The sequence below is a fragment of the Alligator sinensis genome, unplaced genomic scaffold (assembly GCF_000455745.1).
Source record: "Alligator sinensis unplaced genomic scaffold, ASM45574v1 scaffold550_1, whole genome shotgun sequence".
Lineage (NCBI taxonomy): Eukaryota > Metazoa > Chordata > Crocodylia > Alligatoridae > Alligator > Alligator sinensis.
Window position 1 is genome coordinate 2,970,697 of NW_005841980.1, and position 21,966 is coordinate 2,992,662.

The following is a 21,966-nucleotide window of genomic DNA, read 5'->3' on the forward strand; positions in this document are numbered from 1 at the left end:
GCAGTACACTATTGGAAGGAGCAGGCTACCACCACTCTGGTGGCCATAAATTCAGTTTATGAAACGCAATGTTATTACCTCCCTCTTCTTCAGGATCTCTTCTGCAGCATACAAGCTACACAGCTAGAAATAAAAGCACGATTAGGGACTCCCTTAGTGGGGTGAAACATGGCCTCTGCCACCATTTCTATCCCCTCCCTCCAAAGTCTGCTCATTAACAGCTCAGTTGCAGGCATGAGATCAGTTCCTCAGCCCACGCCATGTCTTGGCTACACAGCCGTCAAGCACTTTCTTCTCACATGACATCACTCTTGTTGCTTTTGCCCTTGTCTACCTCTGCTGAAAGGAATGAATCAGAATCTGGGGTTCACTTGGAGCAAACCAAACTCTAGCTCCTAAAAATCATTCTAAACCACTCACACAATGAAGTCAACCATCACTTTCTGCTTAATTTTCTAGTCCAGTAATAAAGAACACCATTTTGGGGGAGGAAGAAAGATTCTGAAGTCCAGCGGAAAAGAAGATATTTGACCCAAACTCTTTGCTTTTTGCTCCCCCCTACGCAAGGTGATGAATTTTTATTTAAAAGGTGATACAAGGAGTTGTATTTACAGACCAGCTTTATTCTGAAAGACTCAGATTCATTGCTACGGTGTGGAGCCCAGGGACTTTATATGTACTCCTTTCAAAACACAGGACTGAGACAACCAAGTTTTACTTCTCTAACTCACCTTGGCCTGAAGTCCATGTGGATGTGAAATGTTGGCAGGCTTTTCACCTGTCAACTGCAAACAACATATCTCTGTCAAACTGCACAAAACCTTTTCCTGATGTCTAAATCTCAACGAAAACTCAAGTAGCCAAGCTGTTTCACTCAAAAAAATTGGAGATAATTTATTAAACTTTATCACAGACTGAAAAAGTCACTAATGTCTTTAATAAATTAACATTCTTAACAGAAAAACCCCAAAGCATAATTACCGAATTTGCTCAGACTTAATACATTTACTTTTACAGTACGGTACTCAGTAGGTTCCCCTTCACAGAAGGGACTTTTCATACTATGCATCTCTGAACCTCCCGTGCCCTCTCATGGAAACTCTGTCCTGGTTTCCCAATGCCCTGACATCCCAGCTCCCTGTCTGGAGCAGATGCCTACATCGACTGATGACCAGCACAAAGGAAAGGGAGTCAGAGGACAATGCAAGCAGCTTACAAATGGGCTTTAAAGTAGCTGCTTAACTATGCTGGAAGGAAAAGGGTCTCAGCCAAGCTCCTCAAAAGGAACAGTCAAAGCAGCGTGGAGGATACAAGACCCACTTGGGTTTTTCAAGTTTGTGGGGAGCAGGATGGGGATATGACACTTTGCACAGGGCCAAGAGAGATAAGCGGATGCAGCTCTCCCTACCATACTCTGCCTAAGCAAAATGATTAGTAAAACCAGAGAGGCCCGTGAAGAGTTTACATTATGGTCACGGCCTCTGGCTGCTGAGACACAGATGTTCATTGCAATTCAAGCTTGGTCATAGGGATAGTATGCAAATTACAGTGCCATCATCAGCACTGTCCGAAGTCTACAAACAGGATGCAACAGCTCACAAACAAACAGTAAGGTGCCCAGGACTCAAGTGCTTCTTCTGCTTCAAAAATCATTGCCTTACACAGCACACCTCAAGCTTCAAAAAACCTGCTATCACTTGGCTTGTCAAACCAATGACAACCCTTTTCTGTCAACTCTTTCTTCCACCTAGTCTGCTCACTAGGCACTGCAGCTTCTAAATAATTGATTACTCAAGGTTTAGGGATCCACTGTCTTAGAAACTCACTCCCACAGCCACACAGCTGCTACACTGCACTGCCAGTGACCCCGGACACCAATATGGCACCATCCACCTCCTTACAACTGCATGTTCTTGCCTTGGGCACCAGCGTCTCCTGGGTGGCCACCTAGACATTACTGGCTGCTTTCAGCTGCTAAAAGGACCAGTCAGCATGTGTCATTTAAGAGCACAGCCAGAGGCCCACAGCAGGGAGGTCCGTGTATTCTGCTAATTCATTCAAAACAGTCTGGGGGGAGCCCTGTGCTGTTTTCTGCTGCTTTCCTTCCAGTCTTGCCCCACCACACCCAACCCTGCATTGATGAACAAGGTCAGTAAACTAAGATCTAGATGGAAAAGAAATCCACGTGCTTTCCCATCTCAGACACCCCCAGGGACTAGAAATGCCTCCTTCCTCCACCTCAGCCAACTGCTGCAAGAGCAGCACTTTGCTCCACACACAGATGGGGCCAAGAATCACCTTGGCAGGGAATCCCAGCCTCTTTGCAAGGATGTTAAGGAAACTCGTGCTCACGGCAGCAGTGACAGCCCTCAGGAAGCACACAGCTCTTTGGTCAGTGTAAGCAGTCAAAGCCTTCTGTAATCACAGCTTCTCCGTGTAAAGAATTAGCTACCCCAAATAAACCTGACAGTTGCCAAGAGCTGGCCAAAGCCACCCCAGCACCCCTACCTGCCCGGCCAGAAAGAGATAAACCAACTAAGCTCAAAACAGCTTATTCAGCAGCCTCTTTATCATCCTCCTGGAGTTCCTCTTCCTCCTCCTCCATTTCTGTTTTTATCTGGGCTACCCCCAGCCGGTACAGGGCATCCCGGATCACCACCTCGCCAGGCTGACAGCTCTGCACCACCTCATGGATCTGCTGGTTCACAATCTCCTTGCTGGTGAGGAAGTCCATCAGGCGGTTGTAGAGGTAATAGTGGGTGGCATTGTCAAAGGTGATCGGCCTTTGGCGAATGTTGCTAGTTTTGCTGTCGTTGAGGGTGGCGATGATGGCACTGTAAGGCTCCAGCTCCTGACACAAGGAGATAGAATGGTGCCGGGCCACTGGGTCGCTCTGGGCATTCGCCTCTGCCTCAGCGTGAACAACTCGGCGGGCTGTGGACTTGGTGACTGGGTGCTGGACAGAGTGCTCAGTTATGTTCATATCCACACTGTAGTGCCTGTCTAGCAGCTCTGGGCAGGACACATACTGGAAGAGGGGAAAAGAGTTCTTTTATATTACACACACACCCATGCACCCAGCTGAGTGCGCACCTGTTAAGAGACTAGGAAAATCCTAACTCTTTCTTGAATCAAAGATGAGAATTATGACCTGGGGCAGAGGGGGTAAGCAGACAGTCAGTATTCTCCACAGACCCCAAGAGGGCAGCCTCATACATCCCAAACCCCATGCTGAGCCATCAGATAGGCAGGAAAACATCATCACTACATCCCTGTTGCTCTCCAGCTTCCTTGCTTTTCTAATAGTAAAATGTCTGTTGAATGACTCAAGGCACTGTCTTAAGAACAGGCCACATGCTCCAACATCCACAAGCTGTGCAACTAAGACATATCACCAGTGCATACTGCATGTGTAAGAGAACACGTGTGAATTGCAATAGCAGCAAGTATTGCCTGTAACTGTTCCCAGGAGGAATGTACCAGTAAAAGTAACAACACTGGACAGGTCATGACACATGCCTGTCATCAGTCTGAGACCTCCCAAAAGGCAGAGAGCTGCAGCCTCACTCTAGAATTAGCCTAATAATAAAAGGATGCCAAGTCACCCCACAGGGTCATAGCTGCAGATGACACAAGACCGGTACCAATGCTGAAAATTCCTTTCAGCCTGGCAGATGGCATGGACTGCAATATAACTAACCGCTGGCAGCTCCAGGGGGTCAGAGAAGCATCCCTGGTTCTTTCCCCACATCTGGGAAGTCAGGTCAGGGCAGCAGATGTCTGCACACAATGACACTGCAGAGGCCATATCGACCACGTAGACAGGAGGCCAATGGCGTGAGGAGACTAGCAGGTCCACGTGGTCCCGGGCACTTTCCCCTCTCACGATGTACTTCGAGCCACACACCACCTAGGAAGGAGAGAGAAAAACAAACTGGCAATTTTGGGGCATTGCACTGCACTAAACCCAAAACAAAAATTCCTAAAGAGAACAAAATATTTGTTTAAAAACTCCCACTTTCAAGTGTAATGGTCACAACTTCTCTTAACTAGCTGGTCAACTCAGTGCCCCCTCAGTTTTGTCTCCTCCCCACACAAGTCAACAGTGACTCATGCAGAGATGGATAATTTTTAATCCCACCTCTGTGGCATAGTCAGGAACCTTCTCACTCACCCCAACCTTGCATTCTTTTCTTCAAAAAATAAAAAAAAATAAAATAAAAAAAAAAAAATGTTGCTTTCTGGGACTATTAAGACCAAGTCACCTTGATATCCCCTGAAAAGAGCTGGAGAACAAGAATCCCATATTCCCCTCCACTCACTATCAGTCTCCTGTTTATACTTCCAGGAGAGGGGGGACAAATATCTTTCCCTGTGCAAATGATGTGTAAACCACTGATTAAAGCACCTGTCACTCACACCTGCCAAGCAAACAGATGGCAGCTTCCAACCTGCCTTACCTGGTGTGGACACACTTTGTAGATTTTGCCTCCCGTGTGCTGGGCTGAGACTTGTTTGGCACTTGTCCCATTTAGCACAAAGTCATAGAGGGCCAGGAGAGAGTAACAGAGCTGGTCCTAGGCAAAACACAGAGAGAAAGGCCTGCATTTAAATAAAGAATGAAGGCCCAGGAGTCTCCTAAAAAAAAAAGGGCCTGGCTAAGTGCCATCTCACACAAGTCCTGCTTGAACATATGCTAACAAGCTTTTAATTTCATGCTGAGTACAACAGGGAAGATGCACGTCTCCAAGAGGAGGAGCCCATGACAAGGTAATTACAAGCTTCTCTTCCTCTAACCCACAAGGGTTGACTGTTTAACTGTGTGTCAGTCAACCTGCAAACAGCAGGGACTTATGATCTCTGATCCACCCATCTCCTTAGTACAGTGGAGCAAAAAGTACTCTACACATTACCAATCGAAGAGAAGATGACAGGGGGGCATGACCTGGTGCGTGGGGAACAATCCTATTACCTTTGTATCTGCTGCTTCCCAGGGCACTCCACATTGTGTCAGAAAGTCCCGCAGCTGCTCCTCATCGTAGGAGCCAATTTGCTCCAGCTTGCAGGTCTCATCCTGAAGCAGCCTCACCAAGGCACTGGCATTACCTGCCAAAGGAAAAAGCACTCAGCACATACCCTCAGAAGGGAAGAGGTCGTTCAGTCAGTTCTTCAGAAGTGGGCGGTTGCAGTGGATCACATGAACCATCCCAGCCTCTAAGAAGCTGATGGCCAGCCTCACCCCAAACCAAGCCAGCAGCTGGGTGCTTTTCTGGGGAGGTTCTGGGAGTTTTATAATTAAAATCAAAATATTTAACAGGGACCAGTTCAAGAAACTGGCAGGGCCAGATTGTCCCAATGAGCGCGCTCAGTCCCCTTCAATATTCTGAAACCCCTTAGTCCAAGACCCACATCTGCAGCATCAGCACTGCTATACAACCCCCACTTACACCCTGGAGCTGGCTCTGCAGCTCTCAGCCTAACACTTCAGGAGCCCACAAGGCCCCTGTCTGCAGTGGCCTGCCTGCTGCTTCTCCGCCATGCAACTGCAGAGGCCCTCTCCTGGGCCAGCTGGTACAGCTACAGCTGTTGGCGGGATGCTGGGCAGCCTGAACTTCTTCGGGTCCACAATTATACTGTTGTTTTGGTTCCCTCTGAAAACTGGTTGCCGGCGTCTCTCTCCTTCAGACGTGCCACATGCTGAGCTTCCCTTCCGAAAGCAACTCAGGAATGAAGAAGTCAACGGTTCATTTTCTGCTAAACAGCGCTGCTCCATACAAGGGACTAAGCCCAGGGAGGCAGAGGTGCAAGCTTCGGTGCATCTGCATGTGTGTCCATCTACTAAGCAAAGAGCTACTCAGAGTGAACCCAGCTCTTAACAAGGAGCCATGAGTGAATGATTCTGATATCTGACTCCAACATACAGGATGTTCTGAGCCAACATATTAACAGTATTAACCCACAATAAATTTTAGATGAGTGTACTATAGCAATGATATCAATTGCTAGACCTTTTCCTCTCCAAGTCCGTTACAGACCTCTTACACCTCTGTTAGCATCTCAAAAATGGCACAGCCACAAGAACCATCTGCAGCTGTAAAATACCAGTTTTCAAGATAGAGAACACAGAACACTTAAGTCCATAAGCCCCAGGTGATTAATGCCCACATGAAATCCTCAGCACTGAACTGTACTTGGGATACAGAGCATTTCCTCGGCTTTAATGGCATCCCGAGTCCATCAGATCCCAGGCAGACCCAAGTCCAAACATGGCATTCATAATCAAAAATACCAGAAGCTAACCTAAGGCCCCACTGAGGACTGGAGGATCTAAAGCATCTCTTTTTAAGAACTGCTGTTTCACAATTCTCTCCAAAAGACATCTACAGAAAAAGAAGTGCACCACCACTGCTGAAGGTACCCAGGGGCCTCCAGCTCATTGAGTAAGTTACCTGGCACTGGCTGGGCATCAAGGTTCTTGTCCTTCTCAGTATTGACAACCACCGCCCCTCTCATCAGCGGTGGGAAGAAAGGAGCAACAATAGAGGCATCAAACTTGGTGATCGGGATGCTAGAAGGAAACGCCACCTGCTCTATCACTTCCGTCTCCATTGTGGACCAGAAGTCTTCCACATTCACCTCGCTAGACGACAAGAATTCTGGCCAGGTAAACTACCGGGGAAGAAAACGTATAGGTCAAAAGCTGCTTGGCTTTGACGGCTCTGAATCCACTTTGATTTGAAAAAGAGATGGAAGGCCAACATGGACACTGCTCAGCCCAACAAACCAAGCAGACACCGTGCTCCTTTTTCCTGCCCTGGGCTAATCAAAACACCCAGGCTTGCTTCTCTTAGAAATGGGAGATGACAGATTGTAGATTAAATCAGCTAGAGAACAGGGAATGCTGCATACCACCTCCTTCTGGATTAGGGAAAAAATACTGTGACACCTCAGAGAAATTGCTATTAAGGGAGGATGCTTTCAAGTCAAGAGCAAGAGGATTATGATCTGGGGGTTCCACTCAGAGGGGGAATGGATGTCAGTGAGCCACGTCACACCCTGTTGTAAGATATCAGCAGAAGAAAAGCACACGTAACCCTCACAAGTTACTAAAAATCAGGATTAGTGGAAAAAACCCTCAAATGCAGTCTGAAGTGCTAGCAGAAAAGAAGACCATCTCAACATACCTCAACATTTCTCAGCGCCAGGACATTTTCCTCATTTCTCTGGGCTATCTCCACCTTGGGTGCAATGCCACATATTCCACAGATCATATCGTTGTAGTCCCGGACGGTGAGGCATTCAAATGCCCAATAGCCATTGCACAGCAGCTCCTGGAGTTGACTCAGTTCATCAGGGCTCAGAGTTTTTTCTGGAAAGAAAAGAATGCTTTATTTAAAGCCACTTGCACTGTTGAGTCAAACTGCATTCACAGAGGCTTCACTTCCAAAAGGAAAGGGAAAAGTAGCAAAGCTAGCCACCATCAGAGCTACTGCTCAGAACAAGCACCATCCTCCATGATTTCTTGCTGAAATTTGTACAAAATTGTTCAGTGAAGTGCTTGCTGCTTCAATAAAAAAAGACAAAGCTATTTCAAAGCCCCAAAGATGAAGAGGTTTCTATAAAATAGACCAGTCATGATCTAATGGAGAAATTTTCAAGGAGAAGCCTTGAAATAGTTGGAGACACCAAAATAACTTAAAATCTCTTTTCCCCCCTTTGGACTGTCTAATGCTGAAGTCCCCAGTAAGGAAAAAGCCTCTCAAGAAAAAGTTGGACAGGGCTCCTCTGAAAGCAGAAGAGCTATAAAAATTAAGCTTCAAACACTCAACCTAACCAACAAGGACATGTTGCAACTAGACCTACTGCTCCTCAATCATTTTAAAATCACTCAAAACCCCCAGGAATAATTTTTAAATGAAAACTGTTGGCACTAATCAGAAGAAACTCCTAGCTAAACACACTTCTTTATGAAGCCACGAGGTACCAGCTCCATTGCCTGGAGGGGAAGAAATTAATGGAATATGCTCATTTTCTACCAAAGATTGAGCAGGTGGATATTCAGAAAGAATACACTATTAATATTTAAATACCCACGTCACCCCTGGTTCTCAGGCTGTTCCCTGGTGCCTCATCACCTACATTTTCCCAGCATATAAAGTTCAATAGCTGTTCTTTGTGCTGTATCCCCACAGGCAGTGGGGATTATCTTTACAGCCTGGCTGGAACCCAGCTCCCTTGTCAGCCCAGCTCCACCATACTACTAAGTCTCTACATTGGATGCCTGGGTCTTCTGCTTGCAGAAGGAATCCAGACCTCCTGTATGAGCTCCCCTGCTCATTATTCTTGCTGCTCTTGGTCAAGTGAGGCCAATTCACAAAATAACTACATTCTGCTGCTGACCTACCAATGGTCACTGAAAGGAGAAGGAATTCCCTAGAACGCTGGGATGAAGTTCCCAAAAAGAAACAGTTCTCTCTGATACAGAAGCATTAATGTTTCTTATGTTAAGATTCATAGATGTTAGGGTCGGAAGGGACCTCAATAGATCGAGTCCGACCCCCTGCATAGGCAGGAAAGAGGGCTGGGTTTAGATGACCCCAGCTAGATGCCTATCTAACCTCCTCTTGAAGACCCCCAGGGTAGGGGAGAGCACCACCACCACCCTTGGGAGCCCATTCCAGACTTTGGCCACTCTAACTGTGAAGAAACTACAGTTACAGAGAAATCTATTGGTTTGTATATAGACAAAGAGAACTCTGCCTTTATAAATGCAGAGCGGAGCTTTTACCAAAACCAAAGCCCAAGAGAAACCTAACCCAAGGAGGGCTGAGCTCTCTCCTTCCAATCTAGAGTTCACCAACTTTTCCCATCTAATATTATTATTACATTAAGATTCCAACCCCCGCAAGTTCCCAGCGAAAGCAGCCAGTTCAGAATAACTGAAGGAGAAAAACCCTACCAGTCTGCTCCTGCACAGACTCCAGGATACTGCTAACTGCCACTTTGGGATCCTCTCCAAGTTTAATGTGGTTGCGGATTGTGAACAGAAGGTCCAGGCTCACTAACAGCTTGTTGCCCACATTGAAGAGGCCTGCAATTAAACACCACAACGAAATTTGGAAACCCACAAACACAGTGTAAAATGCAGCACTTCTCATTTACTGCTAAGCAAACAAACCACCCAAGCTTGATTGGAGGGTCAGACAGAGCATGGCTAAAGAGCTTCTGGAGAGTTTTCTTAAATTTAAAGACATGGCTGGAAACGATGCAGCACAAAAGTCAATCCAGCTCTGCACCCTGTATAGAAAACCTGCAATGAACACTAACTGTCCATCTCCTCAGCCCACAGCCTACAGCTCCATATCCCACATATTTCAGTGATTTTGTATACAACACAGAACAGTCGGTCACTCTTTTCCAGACAGGACTGCTCCAGTTAGGTGGGGCATTCACCACTTTAGTGATTCACAGACATCTGTCAACTAGGAGGATAAGCAGTACAAGTCTCGGTCAAAGAAACAGAGTCTGACAAGGTAGGGAGAAGAACACTTTTTGGTTCAAAAAAGGACTTTGCCTCAGTCCCTAGCTTCTGCGGGTTGGTGTCTCTATAGAGTAACCTACTGATCATTTTTCCTACCTGTGTAGATATCAGTGAAGCTATGCAAGGCCAGGCACTGCAGATTCAAACACACCTTGACCTGAGCAGTAACCACCTGTAACCGGTTAACAGTCAGCAACCAGCACTCCTGAGGGCCAGCGAGGGAACTGTAATGAACAAGCAGGAACAAACTTATCCACCAGGTATACAAACCTGCCTGGTACTAGCTTAGGAAATGGGAAAGCAAGTGATTCAATGCTCAGAGAGAAGAAACTCCAAGATTCTCAGCCCAGGTTCTGAAGAGGGTTGGAATCATATGCACACTGACAATCAGTGCGCAAGCCATTAAAAATAAACAGGTCACATACAGCAAGCACTCTGGCAAAGAAGTGAGGCTGGGAAAAGCATCAAGTTACCACAGCACATCTAAAATCCTGCCATTTTAAATTATTGCATCTTTCAGACTCATTATGCACTGCAAATCATCAGGAAGAGGAAATGAGGAACAGTCAGTGTCAAATCCAGAGCTGAATCCTGTTGAACACTCAATGAAGAGTTTCTGCTATACAAAAGCAAACCCTAGATGTGAGAGATTGTAATCGCCACCTGGACATACTAAAGAACAGCTCACACAAAACCCTAAGCTCCATCAGAGATGCAAGTTAAATGAAAATGTTTACCCTGGCTTTGATATCAAGGGGATAAAGCAGCATTACTTCAGACACATTTATAAACACAGAACATCAGTTTGATGATGAAAGTCAAATCTAAAACAGGATCTTACTTCTGTCCCCCTTTGAATAATGGACTGTTACAGAGGAGGCACTGCGTAGATGGAGACTCATAGTAGTTTGACCAGGAGGTCTGCTCTATGGTGACCGTCTCCTCACTCACGTTGGACAGGATGAGCCGCGAGCTGTTGAGTTCATGGATGAGTGCGAAGACTTCAGCCAGTTCTGACTCGTTCTCTGGGATCTGCATTACCTTGCGCAGCAGCTGCAGCGTGGACTGGCGCTGGATCTCTTTCTGGGCCTGAGTTAAAGGCTCACTAGTGTTCAGCACATCAGGGGGACCAGAGTTCACCTCCTACAAAAAGCCAAAATACTCAGGCTTCCTATTCAAAGGAATACAGCATTGTTTCCTGGAACCTAACAGTAGATCTGACACGCATGTAAATATACTACCCAAGCACAGGCATCAATTTAGGTTAGACTGGAACAGAATCTATGTCAATCTTGTACCCAGGCACCATTCTCTCTCTGAATCTTGTGGCTGGCCCACTTAGCACTTCACTACAACTGCTATACATAGGTACAGCACGACAACTGTACAAGCTACCATAGCTTAACAAGTATAAGCAATGGCTGCAAAAGTACACACACACTTAACATTCCTGCTAAACACAATTTCCTTAAGCTGTAGGCTATGGTGCAAATTTTCCAACATGTTCAACCATCCTAGATAGTCTATAAAAGATAAAAAACCAGGGAGGCAATAAGCAACCAAGTAAGAGAAAGCTACAGGTATACAGCATAGTACCAAATACACAGAAATAAATATAAAATACAGGAGTCTGGTTCATCTGAGCACTAGTGGCCAGTCTCCCACAAGATCCAAACTGAATCATGCAGGAATTCAGCACTATGGGGCTCAACAAAGCAGAGACAGTAACAGACTAATCCACTTAATCAGTAAAACAAACCACCCTGGCCAGCGTTTCAGCTTGTTTTCTGTCTAGTCCAGTGATGAGATAAATGGCCTGTCCAAGGGCACTGTAAATAGCATTGATTCCTGCACAACAAAGTCTGTGATAGGAATACTAAGGCTGGAAAAAAAAAAAGTCCAGAAAAAACCCAAAGAAACAGGACACAGATGCTCTCTCAAAATGCAAGACCAGCATATTGTATTAAGGAAGCAGATAAAAGGAAAGAAAGGTTCCTTAGGCATCTGTGTATGTGTGGGTTTCACATGGTATTATTCGAGTGCAGGGGGTTTTTGTTTGTTTTATACAGCAAGCAAAATAATTTTGTTCTTCAAAATAAATTGCAGCTGGAAGATTCAAATCAAATGCACAAATTAGAATGTAGCCAGCTTACATGCTGAGTGAGCATGCTAATCAGGAATGGGGAAAACCTCTTGAAAGTCCAAACCAATTCTGCACAAGCAACAACCCACAGAGATGAACTTCAAAACTTCTTTTGTAAAATGCAGATTTTGGCTCAGAGGCAAATAGCAAGTGTCATAAAGTAACAGGTTTTGTTATTTTCATTCTATGCAATCTATTGCAAATTAGATGAAAAGCAGCTAAGACAGTTGTGAAAACGTTCACAGGATGAAATAAAACCAGGCCGAGGCTCCGTCTACCAACACGTCAAAGTGAGAGTATGAATCAAAAGCCACTGAAAACAGAATGATGCTGTTCACAACAGACAAAGTGAATTGACATTTGCTATGACTTAGAGATAAGACTCGCTGGGAATTTTCACCTCAAATTCAGAGAGGCAGCATCAAGGTGAGATGTAGAGGGGTTTCTCTTATGTGTCCTTTCCCTGAAAAAGGGGTGGGGGAGTTAAAAATGTGGAGGCACCCAGTGGTAAAAGTGATCACTATCAATCTGAATATATCTTTTCAAAATAGAGTACAGTCACTAGGATGGTAAAATAGCCTCTAACAGGAGTCAGCAAAATTAACTTCAGCATTTCCTCAGGAAAAATACTGGAGATTGCGGTTTCATTCAAAGTGAAAAAACACTCCTGTGAAAATTGTGAAGATCAATAAGCTGCCTGAAAACACTAAAATGCTGTAATCATCAAGATGTTTCTTCCTTAACCTTGGGGGGGACCCCAACAAAATAAACACCAATTCCCCCAGTTCAAAAATATTCACTACAGTCAAAATTAAGTGTGTTCCAATCACCCTCCCCAATTTTTTTGATGATTTAGTTCACTAGAATAGTGCTCTTCAGCCTTTTTTGTACCAGGACTCATTTGTAAACATCGATGGCCAGTCCTGACCCAGTTCCCTCACTCCCAACCTGCTGTCCCCCGCCCCCATGCCCCAGCCCCGCAGTGTGTAGGGCATGGGGGGCACCAAGCAGCCTGGAACTCTGACACCCTGCAAGGGAAAAGCCACAGTATCCCACATTTTTCTCCTTTAAAGGAGAATCCATTTTTAAAGTTTGTTTGCAACCCTTTTATATATTTTTGGGACCCACTTTTGGGTTGCGACCCACAGGTTGAAAAACGCTGCACTAGAAGACACCAAGATATTGCAGTAGCAATCAGTTCTCTACACACAGAGAGACTCAAGAGACTGCAGCAAACCCCAGGGCAATCTATTCAATTCAGCATGAAAGATGACAACTCACCAGGGATTTCACTGTTTTCTCAGCTCTGTCCTTGGCAAGGTTGTAGCCGCAGCTGGGACAGATACGTGGCTTGTGCCTGTTCGTGTATACATAACTACAGGATGGGTTCTTGCACTTCCCTCTGCCACGTGAGGTTGCTAGTCCCAAATCCTGGAAGGACACAGAAGGAATGTGACCCCTGAGAGTAAACTGTCATCTTTTCTCAAGATGTGCCCCCCAAATCTCAAATAGTTTATAAGGTTCAAGCAGGCTTGGCTACTTACTTTAGAACAGTTCAATTAATCTATAGACCTTAGGCTTCATTTGATGGTCACTTGGCAGGGGAAAGAAATTCAGAAATAGTCCTATTTAACCCTCTCATACTAATGCCAGAAAGGGATTAAGGTTATGTTAAGATATAAAGTATCTAACAGGATTTCATCAAAACACTAAAATGTTCTGGTTCAGTGCGTAGGTAGCAATGGAAGACATACAATGCATGAGGTGACTCACTCAGACAAGTGGAGATACAAGCCAGAAAGTGTTAAAGACCCCAAATTAGAGCTATCCTATAGAAAAAAAAAACAGAGGAGCTACCCAACTGAGAAATCAAATCATAAAGGACTGTGTAACCCAGAGCACTTATAATATGACAAGTCCTTTGTTTTTTTGGCACTAGTTCACTGTACTGTGTGGGGGTGGGAAATTAAAGCACAAATCTAGCCTCAGATTTATCCCAGTAATTCACTTTACCAGACCATCAGAATCATTTTTCTTGGAAGCCAATGTAACTCCTGACTATGAGCTGGATCTGACCTCTCATTCCAATTCCTACTTGATGCATGTCCGCTTCGCAAAACCTACTGCTGTAACAAGCAATCTCAAGGACACTATTATTCCAATATTGAGACTGACCTACCTGATCCCTGCTAATGGTAGCCTTCAAGGCACAGGCTATACATAATACAAGGAGTCTGCCCTATCATTCCCTAAGCTGTAGATAGGAAACTTCAACGCTGTTAGGGCAGCTTATTTCATCAACACAGTACTTGCTTCAAAATGAAAGCACACCAAATTCCAAGCTGTACCTTCAAAGGAGACCACATACAGAAATGGTTTCTTGAACACCTACAACTGCTTTTCAAACCTGTAATTATCAGAGCCAAAGAGCTAATGATGAAGATGAAAGCAACTGCCTTTGAAGACTCTTGCGACTTCTCAAGAGGCTCGCTGGTGTTCCCACAGACTGTCAAAGACACTTACCAAAGTCACAGTGCAGCTATACTTGTAGGAAGGGAATACGTCTGGTTTAACCTCCACTACTTTCACCTGAGATGACCCGCTGATTGAGCTACTGTGGAGCTGTAAGATTGAAAATAAAAGAGGAAAACACATTTGAGAAATCTGGTACTGGATGCACAAGTCATCACTCACAAACAAGAACTATTAAGACATTAAAATGAAGCCAGGCTATATTTTAGCATGCTGCTTGTATACAGTGTAAATTTAAACTAGAATTACTCCAACATCTTTACATATATCACTAGCCATGCAGCACTCTTTCACAGAACAAATGCAAGAACACCACTCGGTACTTATCACACATCACCCTCAAGCACTAAGAGACCCTCAAAATGCTCCTATGAGATAACTAGTGAAGTGTTAAAACAGTAATATGAAGAAAAAGTCCAAGACAGAGGAACAGTCATAACCACGAACAGAATTCAGCACTTCCTAGCTTAGAAGTCTTGTGTTCAGGCCACTAGCCTATTCTGCCTCAGAGAGACCAAAAGCTAAGTGGCACTAGTCACAAATCCTAGCTCCAAGACGTTACTAGATTTCCTCAACACTCAGGTCCTTTTGGAAATCCTACCTTGTACCCAGCCAATTCAATCCAATGCAGAGAGCATACACATTACAAAAAGCAAGCAACACACTTACCTTTCGCTCCTCAGCACTAGTTGCCTGGAGGACAGGCTGACCCAGCTGCTTCAGTGTATTGGGCTTCAGGCCTGAGGTTCTCACAGGGGAAAGCTTATCTTGAAAAAGAGATGAACACTGTAGGTTAGATTGCAAGATGCATCTTTACCAGGATTTTAGTTCTATCCTAGGAGCTTGTGCAAATGTAGGAATGACACATATGGGACCTGCTGTTTTTTGAACCCAAAAAGTGACCAAAGCAGCTTTTGGAAATTTGCAGCTTACAACCTCAAATGGTGGGAAGCTGCTCTGTCATTGAAGGTTGATTGTGTAAAGTTTCTGCTAGACACTACAATACAAACCAGTGAGCAATATATAATTGGTGATTCAGACAAGTACTGGAAATCAAGTTTCCTCAGAAGACACTGCAACATCAAGACACGTACTATGCATCATTTGCTTCCTTATGCCCACATTTCAGAAGCCTCTACTTCTTTCAAAGAACATTATGAATTGTTTCTTGCTCTTACCATTATTTGGAAAGGCCTGTCTGGTGCTGGGAGGCTCTGTGCTGGCTTCCCTCCCCAGGCTGGCAGGGGCAGGTAGGATTGCTCTCATGGGTCTTGCTGCTGCAAGCAAGGAGGGTTTGGGTCTTGGCTTGATCTTTAGTTCTTGTCCTTTGTGTACAGTAGCAGGAGCATCAACTCTAAAAGACAAGAGCAGCAGCTGCAATGAATGTTACACAGTGTATGCACATTAGTGCAGTGCAAGCAGACAGCAGGCCAGAAGGAAGCACAATCAGTACCCACCACACTGTGCAGGGGTGGGGAATTAAAGAACAAATCTGGCCTCAGATTTATCCCAGTAATTCACTTTACCATGCAAGCTGGCTTTGACTCACAGAATAACATCTCCAAGGGAAACCCCATACTGGCAGGGGACAGGGCAGGATAGAGCAGGTCTTACCAAGGACGTTGGCAAAAGCTTACATATTTCACTGGATTAGTACTGCCAGCGCTGCCACATGTAACAGACCAACACCTCTATAAAAGTTATCTGGAACTGACTCACCCCAATGGCTTCTTTGCAGGGTTAGCTGGACTTGTAACCTCGGAGGATGGTTGAAGCCCCAGCCCCGCACTGTCTTTTTCCACCTGTTCTAAGGAAGTGTCCCCCTGCACATGGCTCTCCTGAGCCAGCGACACTGCAGCAGCATTCCCTCTGTCTTCAGCTTGCACATTGTTTGCAAGGATGTGAGCCTCAGAGATGATCACTTCCTCCCACTCAGTCTCCTGCATCTGTTCCCCAATAGGCACAGCATTCAGGAGCTGGCTGACAGCTTCAGAGCTTTCCAAAGTAGCTCTGGAGGCATTTTCTCGAGCAGTTGCCTGGTCTGTGACTACTGGCTGCTGATTTCTTTTAGCTGCTGGTGTTCTGAGAGAGACACCAGAATTTGGCTCAGCTTTGCCTTTGGGTTGCTTTTCCTGAAAACAAAAACAAAAAAAAGACACCCAGATTCCTCAGAGCTCGAGGACATTCATAGGAAAATGAATTCTATTCAAATCTTGTCTGAGGACTGCTTAACACCGATTTTAAAAACATGGTATGAGTCTGAGGATACACAAAAACAGAAACACATATCCCCTCAAACAGTCAATGTCTCATTAGCATTAGAGCTGTCCCATCATGCCATTTCCACAGCACTGCTTACTTCATAGCATAAGTCATCCACAGTTTTCTCCTAGTGGGAAGCCCTTTCTTCCACAACTCCCAACTCTCTAAACCGGTCTCTTCCTCTGAACTCAGTCTAAGAGTTCAAATGAACTGAATGCGCAGTTTGGCTTTTGTATGTATAACCTTGCTGGACCAGAACGGTGTGTACTAGTCAGAGTTCTGCAATCACTTGGGAAAAAGACTCATTTTGAGGAATTCAGGAAGTAAGTGTTCCTCAAGAGAAGAAATGTTAACTACTCGAAAGATATTTTATCCTAGACAGAAGGAAATCAGAAGCGTTTCCTTCACAATGGCCAAATAACAATTGGGCCCTCTGGGCTAGCGATACCCGAGTTAGAGGGAGGATCACCGAGAAATGCCGTGTTCTGGCAGCACATCCACAACAGTGACCCTCTCAGCAGCACAGAAGCGGAAAGGGATCTTGGAGTCATAGCGGACTCCAAGATGAATATGAGTCATCAGTGACGAAATCATCATAAAAGCTAACCGCACTTTATCATACATCAGCAGATGCATGACAAATAGATCCAAGGAGGTGATATTTCCCCTCTGTGTGGCACTGGTCAGACCGCAGTTGGAGTACTGTGTCCAGTTTTGGGCTCCATACTTGAAGAAGGATGTTGATAGACTCGAGGGTCCAGAGGAGGCCACTCGTATAGTTAGGGGCTAGACTGAGGGACCTGGACCTCTTCAGCCTCTGCAAGAGAAGGCTGAGAGGGGATCTTGTGGCCGCCTACAAATTTATTAAGGGGACGCAGCAAGGGATCGGAGATGCTCTGTTCACCAGGGCGCCTCTTGGAGTAAAAAGAAACAATGGTCACAAACTGACAGAGAGCAGATTTAGGCTAGATATCAGGAAAGACTTCTTCATGGTAAAGGTGGCCAAAATTTGGAATGGGCTTCCAAAGAAGGTGGTGCTCTCCCCTACCTTTGGGGTCTTTAAGAGAAAGCTGGATAGGCATCTGGTGGGGGTCATCTCTTTCCTGCCTAGGCAGGGGGTCAGACTCAATGATGATCTGTTGCAGTCCCTTCCGACCCTAGCATCTATGAATCCTGCTGGTTCATAGGCAAGTCACTTTAAAGACAGGCTTTTATGCTCAGTTTACAATGAAGGAGCTTTTAAAGGAAGACCTGAGATGCAGACATTTAGGCCAAACCCCTTCCTCACTAGATAGCAAGATGCATATATTTTCACTTCCAGCTTCAACTCTGTACTCCTTGCACTGGTTTAAACAAAAACTACTGATGCAGCTATTTAAAGGGTTGTACTGTAAACAACAAAGCTGTTTACAATCAAAAAATGCTGTCAAAATGCAGAAGTGACATGTTCCCTCTAATGTCTTTCAGTTCCAGTCACCTCAGGGGTTACTTGGAACACACCAGGAGACACCACTTTCAGACAGAAGCCATTTGCTTTTGACACTCTGTGTACTTCAGTTTAGTTTTCTGCAAACGTGCAGGGTGCATTTTTTATGCCGAGGCAGCACCCAGAAATCCTGGTCATCAAACAAAATGCGTTTGGCAATGCACACACTTGTGCACACACATGCACCCAACTCTCACAGTGAATTACCATACAACAGAAGAATAAGGACGATTTAAGGAGAGACACAAATAAAGCCTTTTGGACTGATAGAAGCTTGCATGAATTAAGCCTCCTCAAAAACTTACATCCTGGAGTGTCTGAACTCATTTGATTTTGTGTGCAGTTTGATGGCTGCTACAAGAGAACCTTACAAGAAGTGGAGTCAAACCACAAGCAGGGGAAACTGAACCCTATAAAGGGGTCAGGGCCTTATAAGGTTTCCCCCATTCTTTCAGACTAATACCACTTGTGTAGAAAGTATCTTCAGCAGAGGGGCAGAAAATGCAGAAGCAATATCATTCAAGCTCATTGCAAATCTCCACCTAAATCATGGTCAACAGCAACTTGTTCCAACACAGACTTGGAAAGAAAAGGACAGCGATTCATTTTCGCATCTCTCTGACTTGCCAAGGCTATAAGCTTTGGGATTTCACAGGTATTCATACAAATGTCAATCTCCAGCTGAAAATCAATCACTAGAAAAAGCAAGGTTATCTACAATGTGGGACAATACCTTTGGGATCCACTTCCCTCCCAGGAAGTTCCCACATGTCGGGCATTTTGGAGGTTTGTGCCTGGTGACGTAAGTGAAGGAACAGCCAGGATTGGTGCAATTTCCATGCCCCCTGCGGGTATAGGTCGTTGTCTAAAACAAAACGATTGCCAAGAATTTCTCTACAGAACTACATATACATACACACTTTCTACTGGTAACCCTGTTACGAACATTAGCTAATTAACCCCCATGAGCCACGTAATATTATACATTTTGCATAAACTAATGTGCAGAAAGTATTTTTCCCTCAAAAAGATTAGCAATATTCAGTGTCACAGGACATTTATGTTCAGAGTCCTAGGCCCTGTTACTAAGGGCTAGTGCAAGGGCTCAGGAATTTCACAGCTGTGCAATTTGTCATTAAATGCTCCTCCTCCTGCAGGAACTAACCTCCCACTTAAAAAAAAAAAAATTTCATTCTCCTATAAGTGTGAAAAAAATACCTTGGAACATTGAGCACATGCTAGTGCAGCAACATATTTGTTCCAAGACAATTTGATATAGCATGCTCACATACCCCTTACAACATGCAGAGCACATCACCAGCTGAATACCAAGTTACACAACACAAGAGGCCGCTGTCCTGACTGTGTTATGCATTTATTATAAAACTTCATTTAAGTTTATCTGAACCTGTTGCATTGAGCATACAGACCCTCCCAACTAGAGAGGAAATCGCAATTAGTGTGATGTATCTTGTTAGGAATAAGGAGCTGAATATGATCAAACTCTTTAAGGTTTTGTCTAGGCCAGGACTCAGAAGATGTTATCCACCACTCATTAACAGACTGACATAGATAAGCTCAGTGATATCGCAGAAGTGGTAGTTCAAAGAAAGCCTGAGAGAAACACAACCTCCTCCTTTACTTACCAGTTTGATTGATGTCGGGTTCTCCACAACAGAATGAGCTGGCCAAGGCAGCATAATATATTGTGTAGGGGGCGTGGAAGAGCTGCTCTCCTCCGTATCCTAAAAATCACGAAAAGGAAAGCTATACAACAAGCAAGGGCTACATGCTGCTGTATTCTAAACTTCTGTCAAGAGTCCCTTCAATGTAAGATTTCAGAGTGTATCACACAGCTATGCTCAGAGGCACCATTGTACAAGTGACATGTTCAAAGAAGCGATGGCTGCACAGCAGATTTGATGAGACTGTCAATCTCTTCACAGTCTAGAAAAGGTCACAAGCACTCCGAAAGCAATGCACTCAGCTCCTGGGCAGACGCTGCTTGATCTCGCTGAGCCTTGCCAGACAAGTAGTAACACCCTAGAATTCAAAAGAATCCCCATCCAATCCTCTGTAGCTAAGAAACCAATGGGCAGGGGAGAGAGACGGACGACGGACACACAAGGAGACGGATGGGGACCGGACTCGACAGGGAAATGAAAGTGTTTGAACCCCACAAAATAAAGTTCTAGTGTCTCTGTGGGCTCACCTACACAAGACACTTTACTGCAGAGTTGACTAATTAGCTCTACAGTAAAGCATCACTGTCTACACATGCAGCACTATTAGGCCACAGTAAATAAATTAACTCCACTCTAGGATAGTACTGCCCAACACAAGTACTGTTGTACAGCAGTGTAGTTACATGAGGCAAAACATACGTGTAGACAGTGACATGGCCAGTTGAAGCACGAGGGTGCTTCCAGTGCAAGGGCAGCCTGCTGGCTAACCTCGCACTGAAGCACCCTCGTGCCCTAGCCAGCCCCTCTGCAGCATACTGAGCCGGGTCAGAGCAGCCCTAGACTGGTAGGCTGATCTCCAAGGCCCTCTGCAAGCTGCAGCTTCTCTGCCCTGGCTCAACGTGCTGCAGTCCCGGGCACACAAGCAAACACTGAGCCTGGGAGCAATAAATTCCAGCGTGAACTGCACCTGAGTTTTTTGTGTGACATTACTATCATGTGTAGATGCTCCCTATGGAACCCATCCCAAAGCCTAGGGCAATCATTTTCGAAGCCTAGGCTAACAGTGGGAGATAGGGAAACACCCCAGCCTTTTCAGACTGATTTAATAGGGAAACGTTCTTTCATCACTACTGACCTGCTGGTTGAGCAGACTACAGGAAAAAAGCAGGCAGCAAGTTAACAGAAATAAAGCTGTCAGTGGTTACTAGCTTAACTTACCCTCCCAGTCACCACTGTTACCACAGAGAGACTGTCTGAAACCTGAGGTCGTGCCACAGCAATGCTCCCATTGGAGAGGTCTGTGGAGCTGCTAACCAGAGTCTCTTCAATTACCACACTGGTCGTCTGATATGGCTGCCCCTCTCCCATCTCCACAGAAGCCTCATCCAAGAGGATATCTCCAGTCACTTTATCTGCTATGGGTCTGACGTAATGAGAAAGAATCTCTGAGGCAACAATTTCTTCTATAGTGTCTGACTGACCAAATGAGGCAGCCTCTTCTGCCAGTCCTTCAATGGCAATGCACTGCTCAGAAATGCCAACATGGCTCGAGTCGACAGAAAGGATGTTTTGTACTGCATCTTGGGAGACGCCTGTGATGTTCGTAGAAGCTGTTATTCCTTCTGATGCAGTCTGACCCTGTGCCACACACAGTTCTAGGGGCTGTCTGCTCCTGTCCTCTTGGAGAGTGGTTTTGGGGATAATTATGTAATCTGAGCGAGGAAGAATCTTACGGAAACCTGGAATGTCTGGAACTACTGCAGTCAGAGTGGACATCTTGGAGTTCTGTTGACAAAAACAGAGAAGGAAATGAGAGGAGCCAGACTCAAAAGAAAGTTTAATTTGCAAGCAAGGTGCTGGGAGAGGGGACATTTAGTGCATCCATCAGGACTCAACAGGCTTCTAAACACACTCTGAAGATTCCTCCACATTTGACAGAGCCTCCAAAACTCCATCCTCGATTTTTAGTCCTATTTTAACCCTACTTTTTACCAGCCCTTACAAAAAAGGTCACTATGCTTCTGACGAGTGCATACTGGGCAGAATCTGTTTGAAGCCTGCTAGTACTGCTCTTTGCCTGGACAAAGATTGGGCAACAAAACAGATTCCCTTCTTCCCACCCCCAAGCACACTACCTCCCACAACAAGCCTAACCCCATCAGGATTAGACTGGTATTTATAAAGAAGGGACTCTCGCACACAGCCATGGTATGCACTGCCACAAGGCAGTTATCTTACAATATTCACCTCATGCACATTGCTAATCTACTTCTGACAGAATGCAGCACCTAGGAACCTAGATCATGTTACATCCTGC

At 45.1% G+C, this 21,966-nt stretch overlaps 1 protein-coding gene across 3 annotated transcripts in view; it reads right to left on the minus strand.

Annotated features, from left to right (window-relative positions):
• Positions 1–865: 865 nt before the first annotated feature.
• HMGXB3 (HMG-box containing 3) overlaps positions 866–21,966 on the minus strand; it is a 23,583-nt gene continuing 2,482 nt past the window's right edge. The window contains exons 4-20 of one of the 3 annotated variants that reach the window (XM_006021163.2): positions 20,868–21,434; positions 19,611–19,709; positions 18,698–18,829; positions 15,936–16,348; positions 15,395–15,570; positions 14,886–14,983; positions 14,208–14,306; positions 12,966–13,115; positions 10,383–10,684; positions 9,638–9,765; positions 8,960–9,091; positions 7,185–7,369; positions 6,450–6,669; positions 4,973–5,106; positions 4,461–4,577; positions 3,701–3,910; positions 866–3,028 (exon numbers count right to left, since the gene is read on the minus strand). In XM_006021163.2, the coding sequence (XP_006021225.1) occupies positions 2,552–3,028; positions 3,701–3,910; positions 4,461–4,577; positions 4,973–5,106; positions 6,450–6,669; positions 7,185–7,369; positions 8,960–9,091; positions 9,638–9,765; positions 10,383–10,684; positions 12,966–13,115; positions 14,208–14,306; positions 14,886–14,983; positions 15,395–15,570; positions 15,936–16,348; positions 18,698–18,829; positions 19,611–19,709; positions 20,868–21,434 (3,639 nt within the window). In that variant the 3' untranslated portion in view covers positions 866–2,551. The remainder of the gene's footprint in view (positions 3,029–3,700; positions 3,911–4,460; positions 4,578–4,972; positions 5,107–6,449; positions 6,670–7,184; positions 7,370–8,959; positions 9,092–9,637; positions 9,766–10,382; positions 10,685–12,965; positions 13,116–14,207; positions 14,307–14,885; positions 14,984–15,394; positions 15,571–15,935; positions 16,349–18,697; positions 18,830–19,610; positions 19,710–20,867; positions 21,435–21,966) is intronic. The other 2 variants (XM_014518759.2, XM_025200980.1) reach the window with 2 other exon arrangements.